The following is a 25090-nucleotide window of genomic DNA, read 5'->3' on the forward strand; positions in this document are numbered from 1 at the left end:
CAGGTGAGCTGGTTCTAGTCTTTATGTAAAAGCAGGTGAGCTGGTTCTAGTCTTTATGTAAAAGCAGGTGAGCTGGTTCTAGTCTTTATGTAAAAGCAGGTGAGCTGGTTCTACTCTTTATGTAAAAGCAGGTGAGCTGGTTCTAGTCTTTATGTAAAAGCAGGTGAGCTGGTTCTAGTCTTTATGTAAAAGCAGGTGAGCTGGTTCTACTGTTTATGTAAAAGCAGGTGAGCTGGTTCTAGTCTTTATGTAAAAGCAGGTGAGCTGGTTCTAGTCTTTATGTAAAAGCAGGTGAGCTGGTTCTAGTCTTTATGTAAAAGCAGGTGAGCTGGTTCTAGTCTTTATGTAAAAGCAGGTGAGCTGGTTCTAGTCTTTATGTAAAAGCAGGTGAGCTGGTTCTAGTCTTTATGTAAAAGCAGGTGAGCTGGTTCTAGTCTTTATGTAAAAGCAGGTGAGCTGGTTCTAGTCTTTATGTAAAAGCAGGTGAGCTGGTTCTAGTCTTTATGTAAAAGCAGGTGAGCTGGTTCTAGTCTTTATGTAAAAGCAGGTGAGCTGGTTCTAGTCTTTATGTAAAAGCAGGTGAGCTGGTTCTAGTCTTTATGTAAAAGCAGGTGAGCTGGTTCTACTCTTTATGTAAAAGCAGGTGAGCTGGTTCTAGTCTTTATGTAAAAGCAGGTGAGCTGGTTCTAGTCTTTATGTAAAAGCAGGTGAGCTGGTTCTACTCTTTATGTAAAAGCAGGTGAGCTGGTTCTAGTCTTTATGTAAAAGCAGGTGAGCTGGTTCTACTCTTTATGTAAAAGCAGGTGAGCTGGTTCTACTCTTTATGTAAAAGCAGGTGAGCTGGTTCTAGTCTTTATGTAAAAGCATGAGCTGGTTAAGTCTTTATGTAAAAGCAGGTGATCCGGTTCTACTCTTTATGTAAAAGCAGGTGAGCTGGTTCTAGTCTTTATGTAAAAGCAGGTGAGCTGGTTCTAGTCTTTATGTAAAAGCAGGTGAGCTGGTTCTACTCTTTATGTAAAAGCAGGTGAGCTGGTTCTACTCTTTATGTAAAAGCAGGTGAGCTGGTTCTAGTCTTTATGTAAAAGCAGGTGAGCTGGTTCTAGTCTTTATGTAAAAGCAGGTGAGCTGGTTCTAGTCTTTATGTAAAAGCAGGTGAGCTGGTTCTAGTCTTTATGTAAAAGCAGGTGAGCTGGTTCTAGTCTTTATGTAAAAGCAGGTGAGCTGGTTCTAGTCTTTATGTAAAAGCAGGTGAGCTGGTTCTAGTCTTTATGTAAAAGCAGGTGAGCTGGTTCTACTCTTTATGTAAAAGCAGGTGAGCTGGTTCTAGTCTTTATGTAAAAGCAGGTGAGCTGGTTCTACTCTTTATGTAAAAGCAGGTGAGCTGGTTCTACTCTTTATGTAAAAGCAGGTGAGCTGGTTCTACTCTTTATGTAAAAGCAGGTGAGCTGGTTCTAGTCTTTATGTAAAAGCAGGTGAGCTTGTTCTAGTCTTTATGTAAAAGCAGGTGAGCTGGTTCTAGTCTTTATGTAAAAGCAGGTGAGCTGGTTCTAGTCTTTATGTAAAAGCAGGTGAGCTGGTTCTAGTCTTTATGTAAAAGCAGGTGAGCTGGTTCTAGTCTTTATGTAAAAGCAGGTGAGCTGGTTCTAGTCTTTATGTAAAAGCAGGTGAGCTGGTTCTACTCTTTATGTAAAAGCAGGTGAGCTGGTTCTACTCTTTATGTAAAAGCAGGTGAGCTGGTTCTAGTCTTTATGTAAAAGCAGGTGAGCTGGTTCTACTCTTTATGTAAAAGCAGGTGAGCTGGTTCTACTCTTTATGTAAAAGCAGGTGAGCTGGTTCTACTCTTTATGTAAAAGCAGGTGAGCTGGTTCTACTCTTTATGTAAAAGCAGGTGAGCTGGTTCTACTCTTTATGTAAAAGCAGGTGAGCTGGTTCTAGTCTTTATGTAAAAGCAGGTGAGCTGGTTCTAGTCTTTATGTAAAAGCAGGTGAGCTGATTTAGTCTTTATGTAAAAGCAGGTGTCTGGTTCTACTCTTTATGTAAAAGCAGGTGAGCTGGTTCTACTCTTTATGTAAAAGCAGGTGAGCTGGTTCTACTCTTTATGTAAAAGCAGGTGAGCTGGTTCTACTCTTTATGTAAAAGCAGGTGAGCTGGTTCTACTCTTTATGTAAAAGCAGGTGAGCTGGTTCTAGTCTTTATGTAAAAGCAGGTGAGCTGGTTCTAGTCTTTATGTAAAAGCAGGTGAGCTGGTTCTAGTCTTTATGTAAAAGCAGGTGAGCTGGTTCTACTCTTTATGTAAAAGCAGGTGAGCTGGTTCTAGTCTTTATGTAAAAGCAGGTGAGCTGGTTCTACTCTTTATGTAAAAGCAGGTGAGCTGGTTCTAGTCTTTATGTAAAAGCAGGTGAGCTGGTTCTAGTCTTTATGTAAAAGCAGTTGAGCTGGTTCTACTCCTTTTGGCCATTTTCTGGGGTTTTGTGTTGGAAAACAAAGCAGTTTGAGCATTACAATTCAACCCTGTTACCAATAGATAGACAGGCATTTTATTTAATTTTTTACAATTTCCTTTTTTGTTGTGATGCTTGCATTCAACAAGCTTCCATTCCCCCTATCAGGGGATTTACGTCTGATTTAAAATGAAATTGTCAACCCTGTTACTATATTTGGCACTTACTGTAGTCCGTTTTTTTTGTTTTTTTTTATTATTAAATTGAACATGTTATCTTTATGACAGAATGTTCAAATTAAAATTCACCAAGTTCATCTACCCAAAATGGACTTGTTTCGTGGAACGACCCATTGGCATGGGTAGCATACTGTATGAGTGAATAGGGCAGGGTTATGGATTCCACTGGTTTGTTAGTGGTGCATATCATTTCACTATTAATTAGGTGGTTCCATTGGCTCAGTTGGTTTCAAGCTTGGTGCTTCCAATACTACAGCTGTGGGTTCATTTTGGCTTAGTTGTTCCATGTCTGAAATGTACCTCAAATTCAATGACATTTTTTTCCAGACTGTGAAAGGCGGCATCTCGGAAACCAGGATCGAGAAGAGAATCGTAATCTCGGGTGATGCAGACATTGACCATGACGAGGTAAAAGGATATGCTGTTCCTTCCCTCTTACACTGTGTGTCCTCTAGCACGCATCCTAAGTATCCTTACAGCTACTAAATAGGCTTAGCTATTTTAACAAGGTGATTGGTAACGGGAGACATTGCTGATGTCAAGGTATTCGGTCCCCTTCCCAACGAACAAACTGGTGGCAAAGACATCATTATGCCGTCTTTTATGATGTCATGGTCCAGCTGTATACTAGTTGTAACAAGTTTTGTTATCGTCTTTTATGATGTCATGGTACGGCTGTATACTAGTTGTAACAAGTTTTGTTATCGTCTTTTATGATGTCATGGTAGGGCTGTATACTAGTTGTAACAAGTTTTGTTATTGTCTTTTATGATGTCATGGTACGGCTGTATACTAGTTGTAACAAGTTTTGTTATCGTCTTTTATGATGTCATGGTACGGCTGTATACTAGTTGTAACAAGTTTTGTTATCGTCTTTTATGATGTCATGGTACGGCTTTATACTAGTTGTAACAAGTTTTGTTATCGTCTTTTATGATGTCATGGTACGGCTGTATACTAGTTGTAACAAGTTTTGTTATCGTCTTTTATGATGTCATGGTCCAGCTGTATACTAGTTGTAACAAGTTTTGTTATCGTCTTTTATGATGTCATGGTACGGCTGTATACTAGTTGTAACAAGTTTTGTTATCGTCTTTTATGATGTCATGGTACGGCTGTATACGAGTTGTAACAAGTTTTGTTATCGTCTTTTATGATGTCATGGTACGGCTGTATACTAGTTGTAACAAGTTTTGTTATCGTCTTTTATGATGTCATGGTACGGCTGTATACTAGTTGTAACAAGTTTTGTTATCGTCTTTTAGGATGTCATGGTACGGCTGTATACTAGTTGTAACAAGTTTTGTTATCGTCTTTTATGATGTCATGGTAGGGCTGTATACTAGTTGTAACAAGTTTTGTTATCGTCTTTTATGATGTCATGGTACGGCTGTATACTAGTTGTAACAAGTTTTGTTATCGTCTTTTATGATGTCATGGTACGGCTGTATACTAGTTGTAACAAGTTTTGTTATCGTCTTTTATGATGTCATGGTACGGCTTTATACTAGTTGTAACAAGTTTTGTTATCGTCTTTTATGATGTCATGGTACGGCTGTATACTAGTTGTAACAAGTTTTGTTATCGTCTTTTTAGTAACCAGAAAAATACGTCTTTATCTGGTTATAATCTGACCAGGTAACAATATAAAGTATTTTCGATGATGTCTTAAAGTCGTTGTTCACATAGTGATGGAGGTGTTCACAACCACATAGTGACGGAGGTGTTCACAACCACATAGTGACGGAGGTGTTCACAACCACATAGTGACGGAGGTGTTCTCACACAAACACATCTAACGAAGGTGTTCTCACACACAGTGACGGAGGTGTTCTCACACACACACAGAGTGACAGAGGTGTTCTCACACACACAGTGACGGAGGTGTTCTCACACGCACACAGTGACGGGAGTGTTCTCACACACACAGTGATGGAGGTGGTCTCACACACAGACAAAGGGGTTCTCACACACACAGTAACATGGGTGTTCTCACACACACACAGTGACGGAGGTGTTCTCTCACACACACACAGTGACGGAGGTGTTCTCACACACACACAGTGACGGAGGTGTTCTCACACACACACAGTGATGGAGGTGTTCTCACACACACAGTGACGGAGGTGTTCTCACACACAGTGATGGAGGTGTTCTCACACACACACACAGTGACGGAGGTGTTCTCACACACAGTGATGGAGGTGTTCACAACCACATAGTGACGGAGGTGTTCACAACCACATAGTGATGGAGGTGTTCTCACACACACACATCTGACGAAGGTGTTCTCACACACACACAGAGTGACGGAGGTGTTCTCACACACACACAGAGTGACGGAGGTGTTCTCACACACACACAGTGACGGAGGTGTTCTCACACACACACAGTGACGGAGGTGTTCTCACACACACACAGTGACGGGAGTGTTCTCAGACACACAGTGATGGAGGTGGTCTCACACACAGACGAAGGTGTTCTCACACACACAGTGACGTGGGTGTTCTCACACACACACAGTGACGTGGGTGTTCTCACACACACACAGTGACGTGGGTGTTCTCACACACACACAGTGACGGAGGTGTTCTCACACACACAGTGACGGAGGTGTTCTCACACACACAGTGACGGAGGTGTTCTCACACACACACAGTGATGGAGGTGATCTCACACACACAGTGATGGAGGTGATCTCACACACACAGTGATGGAGGTGTTCTCACACACAGTGATGGAGGTGTTCTCACACACACCATGACGGAGGTGTTCTCACACACACACAGTGACGGAGGTGTTCTCACACACACACAGTGACGGAGGTGTTCTCACACACACACAGTGACGGAGGTGTTCTCACACACACACAGTGACGGAGGTGTTCTCACACACACAGTGACGGAGGTGTTCTCACACACACAGTGACGGAGGTGTTCTCACACACACAGTGACGGGGGTGTTCTCACACACACAGTGACGGGGGTGTTCTCACACACACACACAGTGATGGAGGTGTTCTCACACACACACACACACAGTGATGGAGGTGTTCTCACACACACACAGTGACGGGGGTGTTCTCACACACACACAGTGACGGGAGTGTTCTCACACACACAGTGATGGAGGTGGTCTCACACACAGACAAAGGGGTTCTCACACACACAGTAACATGGGTGTTCTCACACACACACAGTGACGGAGGTGTTCTCTCACACACACACAGTGACGGAGGTGTTCTCACACACACACAGTGACGGAGGTGTTCTCACACACACACAGTGACGGGAGTGGAGTGTGTTCTCACACACAGACAGTGTTCTCACACACACGTGAGGTGTTCTCACACACACACAGTGACGGAGGTGTTCTCACACACACACAGTGACGGAGGTGTTCTCACACACACACAGTGACGGAGGTGTTCTCACACACAAGTGACGGAGGTGTTCTCACACACACAGTGATGGAGGTGTTCTCACACACACACAGTGATGGAGGTGATCTCACACACACAGTGATGGAGGTGATCTCACACACACAGTGATGGAGGTGTTCTCACACACAGTGATGGAGGTGTTCTCACACACACCATGACGGAGGTGTTCTCACACACACACAGTGACGGAGGTGTTCTCACACACACACACAGTGACGGAGGTGTTCTCACACACACACAGTGACGGAGGTGTTCTCACACACACACAGTGACGGAGGTGTTCTCACACACACACAGTGACGGAGGTGTTCTCACACACACAGTGACGGAGGTGTTCTCACACACACAGTGACGGAGGTGTTCTCACACACAGACGAAGGTGTTCTCACACACACAGTGACGTGGGTGTTCTCACACACACACAGTGACGTGGGTGTTCTCACACACACACAGTGACGTGGGTGTTCTCACACACACACAGTGACGGAGGTGTTCTCACACACACAGTGACGGAGGTGTTCTCACACACACAGTGACGGAGGTGTTCTCACACACACACAGTGATGGAGGTGATCTCACACACACAGTGATGGAGGTGATCTCACACACACAGTGATGGAGGTGTTCTCACACACAGTGATGGAGGTGTTTTCACACACACCATGACGGAGGTGTTCTCACACACACACAGTGACGGAGGTGTTCTCACACACACACACAGTGACGGAGGTGTTCTCACACACACACAGTGACGGAGGTGTTCTCACACACACACAGTGACGGAGGTGTTCTCACACACACACAGTGACGGAGGTGTTCTCACACACACAGTGACGGAGGTGTTCTCACACACACAGTGACGGAGGTGTTCTCACACACACAGTGACGGAGGTGTTCTCACACACACAGTGACGGGGGTGTTCTCACACACACACAGTGATGGAGGTGTTCTCACACACACCATGACGGAGGTGTTCTCACACACACACAGTGACGGGGTGTTGTCACACACACACACAGTGACGGAGGTGTTCTCACACACACACAGTGACGGAGGTGTTCTCACACACACACAGTGACGGAGGTGTTCTCACACACACACAGTGACGGAGGTGTTCTCACACACACAGTGACGGAGGTGTTCTCACACACAGTGATGGAGGTGTTCTCACACACACACACAGTGACGGAGGTGTTCTCACACACAGTGATGGAGGTGTTCACAACCACATAGTGATGGAGGTGTTCTCACACACACACATCTGACGAAGGTGTTCTCACACACACACAGAGTGACGGAGGTGTTCTCACACACACACAGAGTGACGGAGGTGTTCTCACACACACACAGTGACGGAGGTGTTCTCACACACACACAGTGACGGAGGTGTTCTCACACACACACAGTGACGGGAGTGTTCTCAGACACACAGTGATGTTCTCACACACACACAGTGTTCTCACAACACAGTGACGTGGGTGTTCTCACACACACACAGTGACGTGGGTGTTCTCACACACACACAGTGACGTGGGTGTTCTCACACACACACAGTGACGGAGGTGTTCTCACACACACAGTGACGGAGGTGTTCTCACACACACAGTGACGGAGGTGTTCTCACACACACACAGTGATGGAGGTGATCACACACACAGTGATGGAGGTGATCTCACACACACAGTGATGGAGGTGTTCTCACACACACAGTGATGGAGGTGTTCTCACACACACCATGACGGAGGTGTTCTCACACACACACAGTGACGGAGGTGTTCTCACACACACACAGTGACGGAGGTGTTCTCACACACACACAGTGACGGAGGTGTTCTCACACACACACAGTGACGGAGGTGTTCTCACACACACACAGTGACGGAGGTGTTCTCACACACACAGTGACGGAGGTGTTCTCACACACACAGTGACGGGGGTGTTCTCACACACACAGTGACGGGGGTGTTCTCACACACACACACAGTGATGGAGGTGTTCTCACACACACACAGTGACGGGGGTGTTCTCACACACACACACACAGTGATGGAGGTGTTCTCACACACACACAGTGACGGGGGTGTTCTCACACACACACAGTGACGGAGGTGTTCTCACACACACACAGTGACGGAGGTGTTCTCACACACACAGTGACGGAGGTGTTCTCACACACACAGTGACGGAGGTGTTCTCACACACACAGTGACGGAGGTGTTGTCACACACACACACAGTGACGGAGGTGTTTCACACACACACAGTGATGTTCTCACACACACACAGTGATGGAGGTGTTCTCACACACCATGACGGAGGTGTTCTCACACACACACAGTGACGGAGGTGTTCTCACACACACAGTGATGGAGGTGTTCTCACACACACACAGTGACGGAGGTGTTCTCACACACACACAGTAATGGAGGTGTTCTCACACACACAGTGACGGAGGTGTTCTCACACACACACAGTGACGGAGGTGTTCTCACACACACACAGTGACGGAGGTGTTCTCACACACACAGTGACGGCGGTGTTCTCACACACAGTGACGGAGGTGTTCTCACACACACACTGACAGAGATGTTCTCACACACAGTGACAGAGGTGTTCTCACACACACAGTGACGGAGGTGTTCTTACACACACAGTGACGGAGGTGTTCTCACACACACAGTGTCGGAGGTGTTCTCACACACACACAGTGTCGGAGGTGTGCTCACACACACACAGTGACAGGTGTTCTAACACACACACAGTGACAGAGGTGTTTTCATACACACACAGTGACGGAGGTGTTCTCACACACAGTGACGGAGGTGTTCTCACACACACAGTGACGGAGGTGTTCTCACACACACACAGTGATGGAGGTGTTCTCACACACACACACAGTGATGGAGGCGTACTCACACACAGTGACGGAGGTGTTCTCACACACACGCAGTGACGGAGGTGTTCTCACACACACACAGTGACGGAGGTGTTCTCACACACACACAGTGACGGAGGTGTTCTCACACACACACAGTAACAGAGGTGTTCTCACACACACAGTGACGGAGGTGTTCTCACACATACACAGTGACGGAGGTGTTCTCACACACACCCAGTGATGGAGGTGTTCTCACACACACAGTGACGGAGGTGTTCTCACACACACACAGTGACGGAGGTGTTCTCACACACACACAGTGACGGAGGTGTTCTCACACACACACAGTGACGGAGGTGTTCTCACACACAGTGACGGAGGTGTTCTCACACACACAGTGACGGAGGTGTTCTCACACACACACAGTGATGGAGGTGATCTCACACACACACAGTGACGGAGGTGTTCTCACACACACACACAGTGATGGAGGCGTTCTCACACACAGTGACGGAGGTGTTCTCACACACACACGCAGTGACGGAGGTGTTCTCACACACACACAGTGACGAAGGTGTTCTCACACACACAGTGACGGAGGTGTTCTCACACATACACAGTGACGGAGGTGTTCTCACACACACCCAGTGATGGAGGTGTTCTCACACACACAGTGACGGAGGTGTTCTCACACACACACAGTGACGGAGGTGTTCTCACACACACACAGTGACGGAGGTGTTCTCACACACACACTGACAGAGATGTTCTCACACACAGTGACAGAGGTGTTCTCACACACACAGTGACGGAGGTGTTCTCACACACACAGTGACAGAGATGTTCTCACACACAGTGACAGAGGTGTTCTCACACACACAGTGACGGAGGTGTTCTCACACACACACAGTGACGGAGGTGTTCTCACACACACACAGTGACGGAGGTGTTCTCACACACACCCAGTGATGGAGGTGTTCTCACACACACAGTGACGGAGGTGTTCTCACACACACACAGTGACGGAGGTGTTCTCACACACACACAGTGACGGAGGTGTTCTCACACACACACTGACAGAGATGTTCTCACACACAGTGACAGAGGTGTTCTCACACACACAGTGACGGAGGTGTTCTCACACACACAGTGACAGAGGTGTTCTCACACACACACAGTGTCGGAGGTGTGCTCACACACACACAGTGAGAGGTGTTCTCACACACACACAGTGATGGAGGTGTTTTCACACACACACAGTGACGGAGATGTTCTCACACACACACAGTTACGGAGGTGTTCTCACACACACACAGTGACGGAGGTGTTCTCACACACACAGTGACGGAGGTGTTCTCACACACACGCAGAGACGGAGGTGTTCTCACACACACACAGTGACGGAGGTGTTCTCACACACACACAGTGACGGAGGTGTTCTCACACACACACAGTGACGGAGGTGTTCTCACACACACAGTGACGGAGGTGTTCTCACACACACAGTGACGGAGGTGTTCTCACACACACAGTGACGGGGGTGTTCTCACACACACACAGTGACGGAGGTGTTCTCACACACACAGTGATGGAGGTGTTCTCACACACACAGTGACAGAGGTGTTCTCACACACACAGTGGCGGAGGTGTTCTCACACACACACAGTGACGGAGGTGTTCTCACACACACACACGGAGGTGTTCTCACACACAGTGACGGAGGTGTTCTCACACACACAGTGACGGAGGTGTTCTCACACACACACGCAGTGACGGAGGTGTTCTCACACACACACAGTGACGGAGGTGTTCTCACACACACAGTGACGGAGGTGTTCTCACACATACACAGTGACGGAGGTGTTCTCACACACACCCAGTGATGGAGGTGTTCTCACACACACAGTGACGGAGGTGTTCTCACACACACACAGTGACGGAGGTGTTCTCACACACACACAGTGACGGAGGTGTTCTCACACACACTGACAGAGATGTTCTCACACACAGTGACAGAGGTGTTCTCACACACACAGTGACGGAGGTGTTCTCACACACACAGTGACAGAGGTGTTCTCACACACACACAGTGTCGGAGGTGTGCTCACACACACACAGTGACAGAGGTGTTCTCACACACACACAGTGATGGAGGTGTTTTCACACACACACAGTGATGGAGATGTTCTCACACACACACAGTTACGGAGGTGTTCTCACACACACAGTGACGGAGGCGTTCTCACACACAGTGACGGAGGTGTTCTCACACACACGCAGAGACGGAGGTGTTCTCACACACACACAGTGACGGAGATGTTCTCACACACACACAGTGACGGAGGTGTTCTCACACACACACAGTGACGGAGGTGTTCTCACACACACACAGTGACGGAGGTGTTCTCACACACACAGTGACGGAGGTGTTCTCACACACACAGTGACGGAGGTGTTCTCACACACACACACAGTGACGGAGGTGTTCTCACACACACCCAGTGACGGAGGTGTTCTCACACACACAGTGACAGAGGTGTTCTCACACACACAGTGGCGGAGGTGTTCTCACACACACACAGTGACGGAGGTGTTCTCACACACACACAGTGACGGAGGTGTTCTCACACACACAGTGACGGAGTTGTTCTCACACACACACAGTGACAGAGGTGTTCTCACACACACACAGTGACGGAGGTGTTCTCACACACACAGTGAAGGGGGTGTTCTCACACACACACAGTGATGGAGGTGTTCTCACACACACAGTGATGGAGGTGTTCTCACACACACCCAGTGATGGAGGTGTTCTCACACACACAGTGACGGAGGTGTTCTCACACACACACACAGTGACGGAGGTGTTCTCACACACACACAGTGATGGGGATGTTCTCACACACAGTGACAGAGGTGTTCTCACACACACAGTGACGGAGGTGTTCTCACACACACAGTGATGGAGGTGTTCTCACACACACACAGTGATGGAGGTGTTCTCACACACACACAGTGACGGAGGTGTTCTCACACACACACACAGTGACGGAGGTGTTCTCACACACAGTGACGGAGGTGTTCTCACACACAGTGAAGGAGGTGTTCTCACACACAGTGACGGAGGTGTTCTCACACACAGTGACGGAGGTGTTCTCACACACAGTGACGGAGGTGTTCTCACACACAGTGAAGGAGGTGTTCTCACACACAGTGACGGAGGTGTTCTCACACACAGTGACGGAGGTGTTCTCACACACAGTGACGGAGGTGTTTTCACACATACATAGTGACGGAGGTGTTCTCACACATAGTGACGGAGGTGTTCCCAATCACACTGTGAAGGAAGTATACCCAACCACACTGTGAAGGAGGTATACCCAACCACACTGTGACTCGTCCAACCCTTGCCCTTGTGATTCTGATCATGCCCATTCCACCTTCCTCTCTGTTTCCCTCCATGGGGTGTTTGGCATATTGTCTGTCTGTCTGTAGGCCTTGGCTCAGGCCATAAAGGAGGCCAAAAAGCAGCACCCTGACATGTCAGTGACCAAAGTAGTGGTCCACAAAGAGACTGAGATCACGCCCGAGGAGGGCGAAGAGTGACCGCAGGTAAGGGGATCACGTCGGTCGGTCTGTGACTGGGTCTGGCTGGCAGGACACTGACAAGCAACCCCCTCCATTCCCTCCACATCCATCCTCTGCTTCTTGTGCTGTCTCCAGTCACCGGCTTCCCCATAGGGCTGCTCGATGCTCAGCTTGCTGAACTAACCTGGGGCAGTTTCAGCTTTCCACAGTCCTCTCCCTCTCCACAGTCAACTATAGTATAATGATACCATCTGTGTGGATGGAGTCTCTCTCTCTATATATATATATATATATATATATATATATATATATATATTTATATATATATTTATATATATTTATATACATGTATATATACACATGCATGCATACATACATACATACATACATACGACATACATACATACATACATATTGTTTGGACTCTATATATACTTTATGGAGTCTCTCTTTATACTGTATGGAGTCTCTCTCTATACTGTATGGAGTCTCTCTATATATACTGTATGCAGTCTCTTTATATACTGTATGGAGTCTCTACATACTGTATGGAGTCTCTATATATACTGTATGGAGTCTCTCTATATACTGTATGGAGTCTCTATATATACTGTATGGAGTCTCTATATATACTGTATGGAGTCTCTCTATATATACTGTATGGAGTCTCTCTATACAGTGCCTTGCAAAAGTATTCGGCCCCCTTGAACTTTGCGACCTTTTGCCACATTTCAGGCTTCAAACATAAATATATAAAACTGTATTTTTTTGTGAAGAATCAACAACAAGTGGGACACAATCATGAAGTGGAACGACATTTATTGGATATTTCAAAAAAAATTAACAAATCAAAAACTGAAAAATTGGGCGTGCAAAATTATTCAGCCCCTTTACTTTCAATGCAGCAAACTCTCTCCAGAAGTTCAGTGAGGATCTCTGAATGATCCAATGTTGACCTAAATGACTAATGATGATAAATACAATCCACCTGTGTGTAATCAAGTCTCCGTATAAATGCACCTGCACTGTGATAGTCTCAGAGGTCCGTTAAAAGCGCAGAGAGCATCATGAAGAACAACACACCAGGCAGGTCCGAGATACTGTTGTGAAAAAGTTTAAAGCCGGATTTGGATACAAAAATATTTCCCAAGCTTTACAAATCCCAAAGAGCACTGTGCAAGCGATAATATTGAAATGGAAGGAGTATCAGACCACTGCAAATCTACAAAGACCTGGCCGTCCCTCTAAACTTTCAGCTCATACAAGGAGAAGACTGATCAGAGATGCAGCCAAGAGGCCCATGATCACTCTGGATGAACTGCAGAGATATACAGCTGAGGTGGGAGACTCTGTCCATAGGACAACAATCAGTCGTATATTGCACAAATCTGGCCTTTATGGAAGAGTGGTAAGAAGAAAGCCATTTCTTAAAGATATCCATAAAAAGTGTTGTTTAAAGTTTGCCACAAGCCAGCTGGGAGACACACCAAACATGTGGAAGAAGGTGCCCTGGTCAGATGAAACCAAAATTTAACTTTTTGGCAACAATGCAAAATGTTATGTTTGGCGTAAAAGCAACATAGCTCATCACAATGAACACACCATCCCCATTGTCAAACATGGTGGTGGCAGCATCATGGTTTGGGCCTGCTTTTCTTCAGCAGGGACAGGGAAGATGGTTAAAATTGATGGGAAGATGGATGGAGCCAAATACAGGACCATTCTGGAAGAAAGCATGATGGAGTCTGCAAAAGACCTGAGACTGGGACGGAGATTTGTCTTCCAACAAGACAATGATCCAAAACATAAAGCAAAATCTACAATGGAATGGTTCAAAAATAAACATATCCAGGTGTTAGAATGGCCAAGTCAAAGTCCAGACCTGAATCCAATCGAGAATCTGTGGAAAGAACTGAAAACTGCTGTTCACAAATGCTCTCCATCCAACCTCACTGAGCTCGAGCTGTTTTGCAAGGAGGAATGGGAAAAAATGTCAGTCTCTCAATGTGCAAAACTGATAGAGACATACCCCAAGCGACTTACAGCTGTAATCGCAGCAAAAGGTGGCGCTACAAAGTATTAACTTAAGGGGGCTGAATAATTTTGCACGCCCAATTTTTCAGTTTTTGATTTGTTAAAAAAGTTTGAAATATCCAATAAATGTCGTTCCACTTCATGATTGTGTCCCACTTGTTGTTGATTCTTCACAAAAAAATAGAGTTTTATATCTTTATGTTTGAAGCCTGAAATGTGGCAAAAGGTCGCAAAGTTCACGGGGGCCGAATACTTTCGCAAGGCACTGTATAGAGAGACTCCATACAGTATATATAGAGAGACTCCATACAGTATATATAGAGAGACTCGGTCTCTGTATATACTGTATGGAGTCTCTCTATATATACTGTATGGAGTCTCACTATATACTGTATGGAGTCTCTATATATATACTGTATGGAGTCTCTATATACTGTGTGGAGTCTCTTTATACTGTGTGGAGTCTCTATATATACTGTATGGAGTCTCTCTATATGCTGTATGGAGTCTATATATACTGTATGGAGTCTCTATATACTGTGTGGAGTCTCTATATATACTGTATGGAGACTCTCTATATTGTGTGGAGTCTCAATATATACTGTATGGAGTCTCTCTATATACTGTGTGGAGTCTCTATATATACTGTATGGATTCTCTCTATATACTGTGTGGAGTCTCTATAGATACTGTATGGAGTCTCTATATACTGTGTGGAGTCTCTATATATACTGTATGGAGTCTCTCTATATACTGTATGGAGTCTCTCTATATCTATATACTGTATGGAGTCTCTCTATATGCTGTATGGAGTCTCTATATATTCTGTATGGAGTCTCTATATACTGTGTGGAGTCTCTATATATACTGTATGGAGACTCTCTATACTGTGTGGAGTCTCTATATATACTGTATGGAGTCTCTCTATATACTGTGTGGAGTCTCTATATATACTGTATGGAGTCTCTCTATATACTGTATGGAGTCTCTCTATATATACTGTATGGAGTCTCTATATATACTGTATGGAGTCTCTCTCTATATATACTGTATGGAGTCTCTCTATATACTGTATGGAGTCTCTCTATATATATACTGTATGGAGTCTCTATATATACTGTATGGAGTCTCTCTCTATATATACTGTGTGGAGTCTCTCTATATATACTGTATGGAGTCTCTATATATACTGTATGGAGTCTCTCTCTATATATACTGTGTAGAGTCTCTCTATATACTGTATGGAGTCTCTCTCTATATATATACTGTATGGAGTCTCTCTATATATACTGTATGGAGTCTCTCTATATATACTGTATGGAGTCTCTCTATATATACTGTATGGAGTCTCTATATACTGTGTTGAGTCTCTATATATACTGTATGGAGTCTCTATATATACTGTATGGAGTCTCTATATATACTGTATGGAGTCTCTCTATATACTGTATGGAGTCTCTCTATATACTGTATGGAGTCTCTCTATATACTGTATGGAGTCTCTCTATATACTGTATGGAGTCTCTCTATATAAACTGTATGGAGTCTCAATATATACTGTATGGAGTCTCTCTCTATATATACTGTATGGAGTCTCTATATATACTGTATGGAGTCTCTCTATATACTGTATGGAGTCTCTATATATACTGTATGGAGTCTCTCTATATAAACTGTATGGAGTCTCTCTATATATACTGTATGGAGTCTCTATAAATAATGTATGGAGTCTCTATATACTGTATGGAGTCTCTCTATATACTGTATGGAGTCTCTCTATATAAACTGTATGGAGTCTCAATATATACTGTATGGAGTCTCTCTCTATATATACTGTATGGAGTCTCTCTATATACTGTATGGAGTCTCTCTATATATACTGTATGGAGTCTCTATATACTGTGTGGAGTCTCTATATATCTCTATATACTGTATGGAGTCTCTCTATATATACTGTATGGAGTCTCTATATATACTGTATGGAGTCTCTCTATATATACTGTATGGAGTCTCTCTATATATACTGTGTGGAGTCTCTATATATACTGTATGGAGTCTCTATATATACTGTATGGAGTCTCTCTCTATATATACTGTGTAGAGTCTCTCTATATACTGTATGGAGTCTCCCTCTCTATATATACTGTATGGAGTCTCTCTATATATACTGTATGGAGTCTCTATATATACTGTATGGAGTCTCTCTATATATACTGTATGGAGTCTCTATATACTGTGTGGAGTCTCTATATATACTGTATGGAGTCTCTATATATACTGTATGGAGTCTCTCTCTATATATACTGTGTGGAGTCTCTCTATATATACTGTATGAAGTCTCTATATACTGTGTGGAGTCTCTATATATACTGTATGGAGTCTCTATATATACTGTATGGAGTCTCTATCTATATATACTGTGTGGAGTCTCTCTATATACTGTATGGAGTCTCTCTCTCTATATATACTGTATGGAGTCTCTCTATATATACTGTATGGAGTCTCTCTATATATACTGTATGGAGTCTCTCTATATATACTGTATGAAGTCTCTATATACTGTGTGGAGTCTCTATATATACTGTATGGAGTCTCTCTATATACTGTATGGATATATACTGTATGGAGTCTCAATATATACTGTATGGAGTCTCAATATATACTGTATGGAGTCTCTCTATATATAATGGAGTCTCTATATATACTGTATGGAGTCTCAATATATACTGTATGGAGTCTCTCTCTATATATACTGTATGGAGTCTCTATATATACTGTATGGAGTCTCTATATATACTGTATATATATACTGTATGGAGTCTCTCTATATACTGTATGGAGTCTCTCTATATACTGTATGGAGTCTCTCTATATACTGTATGGAGTCTCAATATATACTGTATGGAGTCTCTCTGTATATATACTATATGGATGGAGTCTCTATATATACTGTATGGAGTCTCTATATATACTGTATGGAGTCTCTATATATACTGTATGGAGTCTCTCTGTATGGAGTCTCTATAAACTGTATGGAGTCTCTCTATATATACTGTATGGAGTCTCTATAAATAATGTATGGAGTCTCTATATACTGTATGGAGTCTCTCTATATACTGTATGGAGTCTCTCTATATAAACTGTATGGAGTCTCAATATATACTGTATGGAGTCTCTCTCTATATGTACTGTATGGAGTCTCTATATATACTGTATGGAGTCTCTCTATATACTGTATGGAGTCTCTATATATACTGTATGGAGTCTCTCTATATACTGTGTGGAGTCTCTCTATATATACTGTATGGAGTCTCTATATATACTGTATGTAGTCTCTCTCTATATATACTGTATGGAGTCTCTCTATATACTGTATGGAGTCTCTCTATATATATACTGTATGGAGTCTCTATATATACTGTATGGAGTCTCTCTCTATATATACTGTGTGGAGTCTCTCTATATATACTGTATGGAGTCTCTATATATACTGTATGGAGTCTCTCTCTATATATACTGTGTGGAGTCTCTATATACTGTATGGAGTCTCTCTATATATATACTGTATGGAGTCTCTATATATACTGTATGGAGTCTCTCTATATATACTGTATGGAGTCTCTCTATATATACTGTATGGAGTCTCTATATACTGTGTTGAGTCTCTATATATACTGTATGGAGTCTCTATATATACTGTATGGAGTCTCTATATATACTGTATGGAGTCTCTCTCTATATATACTGTGTGGAGTCTCTCTATATATACTGTATGAAGTCTCTATATATATACTGTGTATGGAGTCTCTATATATACTGTATGGAGTCTCTATATATACTGTATGGAGTCTCTATCTATATATACTGTGTGGAGTCTCTCTATATACTGTATGGAGTCTCTCTATATATATACTGTATGGAGTCTCTCTATATAAACTGTATGGAGTCTCAATATATACTGTATGGAGTCTCTCTCTATATATACTGTATGGAGTCTCTCTATATACTGTATGGAGTCTCTCTATATACTGTATGGAGTCTCTCTATATACTGTATGGAGTCTCTCTATATAAACTGTATGGAGTCTCAATATATACTGTATGGAGTCTCTCTCTATATATACTGTATGGAGTCTCTATATATACTGTATGGAGTCTCTCTATATACTGTATGGAGTCTCTATATATACTGTATGGAGTCTCTCTATATAAACTGTATGGAGTCTCTCTCTATATATACTGTATGGAGTCTCTATATATAATGTATGTAGTCTCTCTATATACTGTATGGAGTCTCTCTATATACTGTATGGAGTCTCTCTATATAAACTGTATGGAGTCTCAATATATACTGTATGGAGTCTCTCTCTATATATACTGTATGGAGTCTCTATATATACTGTATGGAGTCTCTCTATATACTGTATGGAGTCTCTATATATACTGTATGGAGTCTCTATATAAACTGTATGGAGTCTCTCTATATATACTGTATGGAGTCTCTCTCTATATATACTGTATGGAGTCTCTCTCTATATATACTGTATGGAGTCTCTCTATATATACTGTATGGAGTCTCTCTCTCTATATATACTGTATGGAGTCTCTCTCTATATATACTGTATGGAGTCTCTCTATATACTGTATGGAGTCTCTCTATATATACTGTATGGAGTCTCTATATACTGTGTGGAGTCTCTCTATATACTGTATGGAGTCTCTCTATATATATACTGTATGGAGTCTCTATATATACTGTATGGAGTCTCTCTCTATATATACTGTGTGGAGTCTCTATATATACTGTATGGAGTCTCTATATATACTGTATGGAGTCTCTCTCTATATATACTGTGTAGAGTCTCTCTATATACTGTATGGAGTCTCTCTCTATATATACTGTATGGAGTCTCTCTATATATACTGTATGGAGTCTCTCTATATATACTGTATGGAGTCTCTCTATATATACTGTATGGAGTCTCTATATACTGTGTGGAGTCTCTATATATACTGTATGGAGTCTCTATATATACTGTATGGAGTCTCTCTCTATATATACTGTATGGAGTCTCTCTATATATACTGTATGGAGTCTCTCTATATATACTGTATGGAGTTCTCTATATATACTGTATGGAGTCTCTCTATATATACTGTATGGAGTCTCTCTATATATACTGTATGAAGTCTCTATATACTGTGTGGAGTCTCTATATATACTGTATGGAGTCTCTATATATACTGTATGGAGTCTCTATCTATATATACTGTGTGGAGTCTCTCTATATACTGTATGGAGTCTCTCTCTATATATATACTGTATGGAGTCTCTCTATATAAACTGTATGGAGTCTCAATATATACTGTATGGAGTCTCTCTCTATATATACTGTATGGAGTCTCTCTATATACTGTATGGAGTCTCTCTATATACTGTATGGAGTCTCTCTATATACTGTATGGAGTCTCTCTATATAAACTGTATGGAGTCTCAATATATACTGTATGGAGTCTCTCTCTATATATACTGTATGGAGTCTCTATATATACTGTATGGAGTCTCTCTATATACTGTATGGAGTCTCTATATATACTGTATGGAGTCTCTCTATATAAACTGTATGGAGTCTCTCTATATATACTGTATGGAGTCTCTATATATACTGTATGGAGTCTCTCTATATACTGTATGGAGTCTCTATATACTGTATGGAGTCTCTCTATATAAACTGTATGGAGTCTCAATATATACTGTATGGAGTCTCTCTCTATATATACTGTATGGAGTCTCTCTCTCTATATATACTGTATGGAGTCTCTCTCTATATATATACTGTATGGAGTCTCAATATATACTGTATGGAGTCTCTCTCTATATATACTGTATGGAGTCTCTCTATATAAACTGTATGGAGTCTCAATATATACTGTATGGAGTCTCTCTATATATACTGTATGGAGTCTCTCTCTCTATATACTGCATGGAGTCTCTCTATATATACTGTATGGAGTCTCTCTATATATACTGTATGGAGTCTCTCTCTCTATATACTGCATGGAGTCTCTCTCTCTATATATACTGTATGGAGTCTCTCTATATAAACTGTATGGAGTCTCAATATATACTGTATGGAGTCTCTCTATATATACTGTATGGAGTCTCTCTCTATATATACTGTATGGAGTCTCTATATATACTATATGGAGTCTCTCTCTATATATATACTGTGTGGAGTCTCTCTCTATATATATACTGTATGGAGTCTCTCTATATATACTGTATGGAGTCTCTCTCTATATATATACTGTATGGAGTCTCTCTATATATACTGTATGGAGTCTCTCTCTATATATACTGTATGGAGTCTCTCTCTATATATACTGTATGGAGTCTCTATATACTGTATGGAGTCTCTCTCTCTATATATACTGTATGGAGTCTCTATATATACTGTATGGAGTCTTTCTGTATATACTGTATGGAGTCTCTCTCTATATATACTGTATGGAGTCTCTCTATATATACTGTATGGAGTCTCTCTATATATACTGTATGAAGCCTCTCTCTATATATACTGTATGGAGTCTCTCTATATATACTGTATGGAGTCTCTCTATATATACTGTATGAAGCCTCTCTATATATACTGTATGGAGTCTCTCTATATATACTGTATGGATTCTCTCTATATATACTGTATGGAGTCTCTCTCTCTATATATACTGTATGGAGTCTCTCTATATATACTGTATGAAGTCTCTCTATATATACTGTATGGAGTCTCTCTCTATATATATACTGTATGGAGTCTCTCTCTATATATATACTGTATGAAGTCTCTCTATATATACTGTATGGAGTCTCTCTATATATACTGTATGGAGTCTCTCTATATATACTGTATGAAGTCTCTCTATATATACTGTATGGAGTCTCTCTATATATACTGTATGAAGTCTCTCTATATATACTGTATGGAGTCTCTATCTATATATACTGTATGGAGTCTTTCTATATATACTGTATGAAGTCTCTCTATATATACTGTATGGAGTCTCTCTCTCTATATATACTGTATGGAGTCTCTCTATATATACTATATGAAGTCTCTCTATATATACTGTATTGAGTCTCTCTATATATACTGTATGGAGTCTCTCTATATATACTGTATGAAGTCTCTCTATATATACTGTATGGAGTCTCTCTATATATACTGTATGAAGTCTCTCTATATATACTGTATGGAGTCTCTCTCTCTATATATACTGTATGGAGTCTTTCTATATATACTGTATGAAGTCTCTCTATATATACTGTATGGAGTCTCTCTATATATACTGTATGGAGTCTCTCTCTATATATACTGTATGGAGTCTCTCTATATATACTGTATGAAGTCTCTCTATATATACTGTATGGAGTCTCTTCCATGGCTGGCTTCTGTGCCTGTGATGGCTGCCCTGGAAATGTTATTGGTGCTAATGTTTGCATTTCCTTTCAGCTTCTCATACCATTATTGACAATAAGCAATTAAAACGTTGTGTGTGTGCTATTTATTTTTTACTGTCTTGTCTAAATTTTACGTTTCGTTTTGATTGTCTATATAATTATCTCTGGTAGTGTTCAGAGCGTACTGGTTTTCATACTGCCAGTTTGTCTCATTCCTATCAAACGAGGGGTTACTTGATGAGTGTGTTGGTCTACATTATATCATTATTTACCCTCTTTCTGGTTATTAGGGCATGATGCTCAAGAGAGACACCAGTTTACATTTCTTATTGTCAAAGTTTCTGCACGCTGCAGTAGAGACATATTGCTTGGCAGAGGCTGTGTAGTCTATTAACCCTTTAAAATAGATGGTCATGTGTTAGCATGCAGCTTGTCTGAAACTGTGTCTGATAAGTGTTGGTTTAGATGAAAAAGGTTCTTCTGCTGATTACAAACAAACCATTGACTGCCATTCCCACGACCTCTGCCATTCCCACGACCTCTGCCATTCCCACGACCTCTGCCATTCCCACGACCTCTGCCATTCACACGACCACTGGCATTCCCACGACCTCTGCCATTCCCACGACCTCTGGCATTCACACGACCTCTGCCATTCACACGACCTCTGGCATTCACACGACCTCTGGCATTCACACGACCTCTGGTATTCACACGACCTCTGGCATTCACACGACCTCTGGCATTCACACGACCTCTAAAATTCACACGACCTCTGAAATTCACATGACCTCTGAAATTCACACGACCTCTGATATTCACACGACCTCTAAAATTCACATGACCTCTAAAATTCACATGACCTCTGAAATTCACATGACCTCTGATATTCACACGACCTCTGATATTCACACGACCTCTGAAATTCACATGACCTCTGAAATTCACATGACCTCTCTCATGCTATTCTTCTTATCTTCAATCATAACAGCTGCAATAACATAAAACATTTCCTTTTTTCCATCCTTCTGAAAAATATGTACCTTCAACAAGAATGGGAGTGTTCATCTGTTTCATCTAAGCACGTGCTCTGTAACGATACTCTCTCTCTTTCAGGTGTGACGGGTTACCGGGTTCACCAACATTTCGGGAGCATTCTGTTAACGTTACTTCACGCTGTTCAGAGTACGGGACGCAAGCAGGATAGTGGCGTTGCCAACAGACAGCACCCCACTGTAGCAGACACTAATACTGCATCCAACCACTACTGAACTAACCTCATCCATCCACACTCCCTCACTCACTCACCATCACTACTGGCAAACACAGACCTCCAAAGCTACCTTCATAGGAACATGTATACTGCATGAAAAGGGAACAATTCTGCATTTTTGTAAAAGAAAAAATAACAATATATCAAAAGTTCTACATGTTTTACTTGACCTGTAAACTCAGACTCAAAGGTTTAAGAATGTATGTGATGAGAGTTAAGATAGTATAGATCATTATGTTGTATTTATTATCAAACTGCTCACTTGGAAACATGTATAATAGTAGGCTATGATGGCACAATATTTATCCACGCAATAGATGTGGCATCCATCTTGTCAGAAGTCCCCTTGTTTATCCCAAATGCTGATTTTATCCAATTTTACAAAGAGTATTCCCTTTAAAAAGACAACAATAATATCTATGGTACTGGTACATGCATTTGCTTAGTAGGTCATTCATCCTCAAAGATGATTTTGTTGTTTTTACTTGTAAATATGCTTATTTGGTTTTCATTAATTACAAGGTGAGGATGAGGATGATGAGGCAAAATAGTGTAGAAGCGTTAGTTAACAGGAAAAGTTCAACAGACTCCATTACTGTGATCTCTGAGGTGATTAAGAAACCCCTTATTATACAGTATGTGTCTTCACACTGTGGATTATACTTTCTTGTTGGCTTGTATCTGAAATTATACCCTATTCCATATGGGCTCTGGTCAAAAGTAGTGTACTATATAGGGAATATGATGCAATTTTAGATACATAATTGTTTAGACACATTCTTAAAGGAAAACTCCACCCAAAAACAATATTTTGGTATTTGTTTCATTAGTCCATTGTTGACACAGTCCCAAAATGTTTTGCTTGTCAGCAATCAAGTTTTCAAGATATGTAACTTTGAAAATACAGAAATCATCCATGTATGAAACATTTTGCATCCTATGATGCTGCGTTTTGCGTCACAGGGTGCAAAATGCATCATACAGGGATGATTTATGTATTTTGAAAGTTACATATCTTGAAAACTTGATTTTTGACAAGCAAAACATTTTGGGACTATGTCAACAATGGACTAATAAAATTTAAAAAAAAAAATGTTTTTGGGGGGGGGGGGTTCCTTTAAGTCCTACCCAGAATCCTCTTCATCCCTGTGTGGCACATCCGAGCCTTAAAACTGTGCAGAATGGGCAGACAACAACCTCAAGTACAAGCCTGCAGTGTGTGTTTGTGTGCTTGGTTTCTCCCACACAGAGGCATCATGCCCAATCGAACTTGAGCTGGCACTATCGGGTGGCACATGACCCCTCAATATCATCCACTGGGATGAGAATACATAATTAGCAGTGTCTTATTGAATGAATATTAAGACATTATATATATATATATATATATATATATATATATATATTCGGTCATCAGTGACCCCTCAGAGATATTGGGATCATGATGCCTCTGATCCCACCTCTTCAAATCATCAGCTGTGAAAACCGTCCTTGTTGAATGTGTTTCCCACAAGATAAATAAATGGATAAATACAGTTTGTTGGATCTATTTTTTATTTTTTTTGCCATTCGCTGAAAATGTATTGGTGGTTGTGCTCTCATAAACTCTACAGTGAAGCCATTTACAGTATCCCAACCAGTTCAGAGTGAGACTAGCCCACTACTCTCTTTTTTCTTCTAACATGCTACTAGTTATTTAACAAAAGGAACACCTTTAAGAGGAAAGGCGTGACAAAATGG

General features: G+C 42.0%; 1 protein-coding gene across 5 annotated transcripts in view; it reads left to right on the forward strand.

Moving 5' to 3' along the window:
* LOC135522896 (band 4.1-like protein 3) overlaps positions 1-24211 on the forward strand; it is a 127899-nt gene extending 103688 nt beyond the window's left edge. For 4 of the 5 annotated variants that reach the window (XM_064949580.1, XM_064949579.1, XM_064949583.1 and 1 more), the window contains 3 exons: positions 3008-3088; positions 12496-12612; positions 23194-24211. In XM_064949580.1, the coding sequence (XP_064805652.1) occupies positions 3008-3088; positions 12496-12606 (192 nt within the window). In that variant the 3' untranslated portion in view covers positions 12607-12612; positions 23194-24211. The remainder of the gene's footprint in view (positions 1-3007; positions 3089-12495; positions 12613-23193) is intronic. The other variant, XM_064949582.1, reaches the window with a different exon arrangement.
* Positions 24212-25090: the final 879 nt, after the last annotated feature.

This window comes from Oncorhynchus masou, chromosome 30, assembly GCF_036934945.1.
Source record: "Oncorhynchus masou masou isolate Uvic2021 chromosome 30, UVic_Omas_1.1, whole genome shotgun sequence".
Classification (NCBI taxonomy): Eukaryota; Metazoa; Chordata; class Actinopteri; order Salmoniformes; family Salmonidae; genus Oncorhynchus; species Oncorhynchus masou.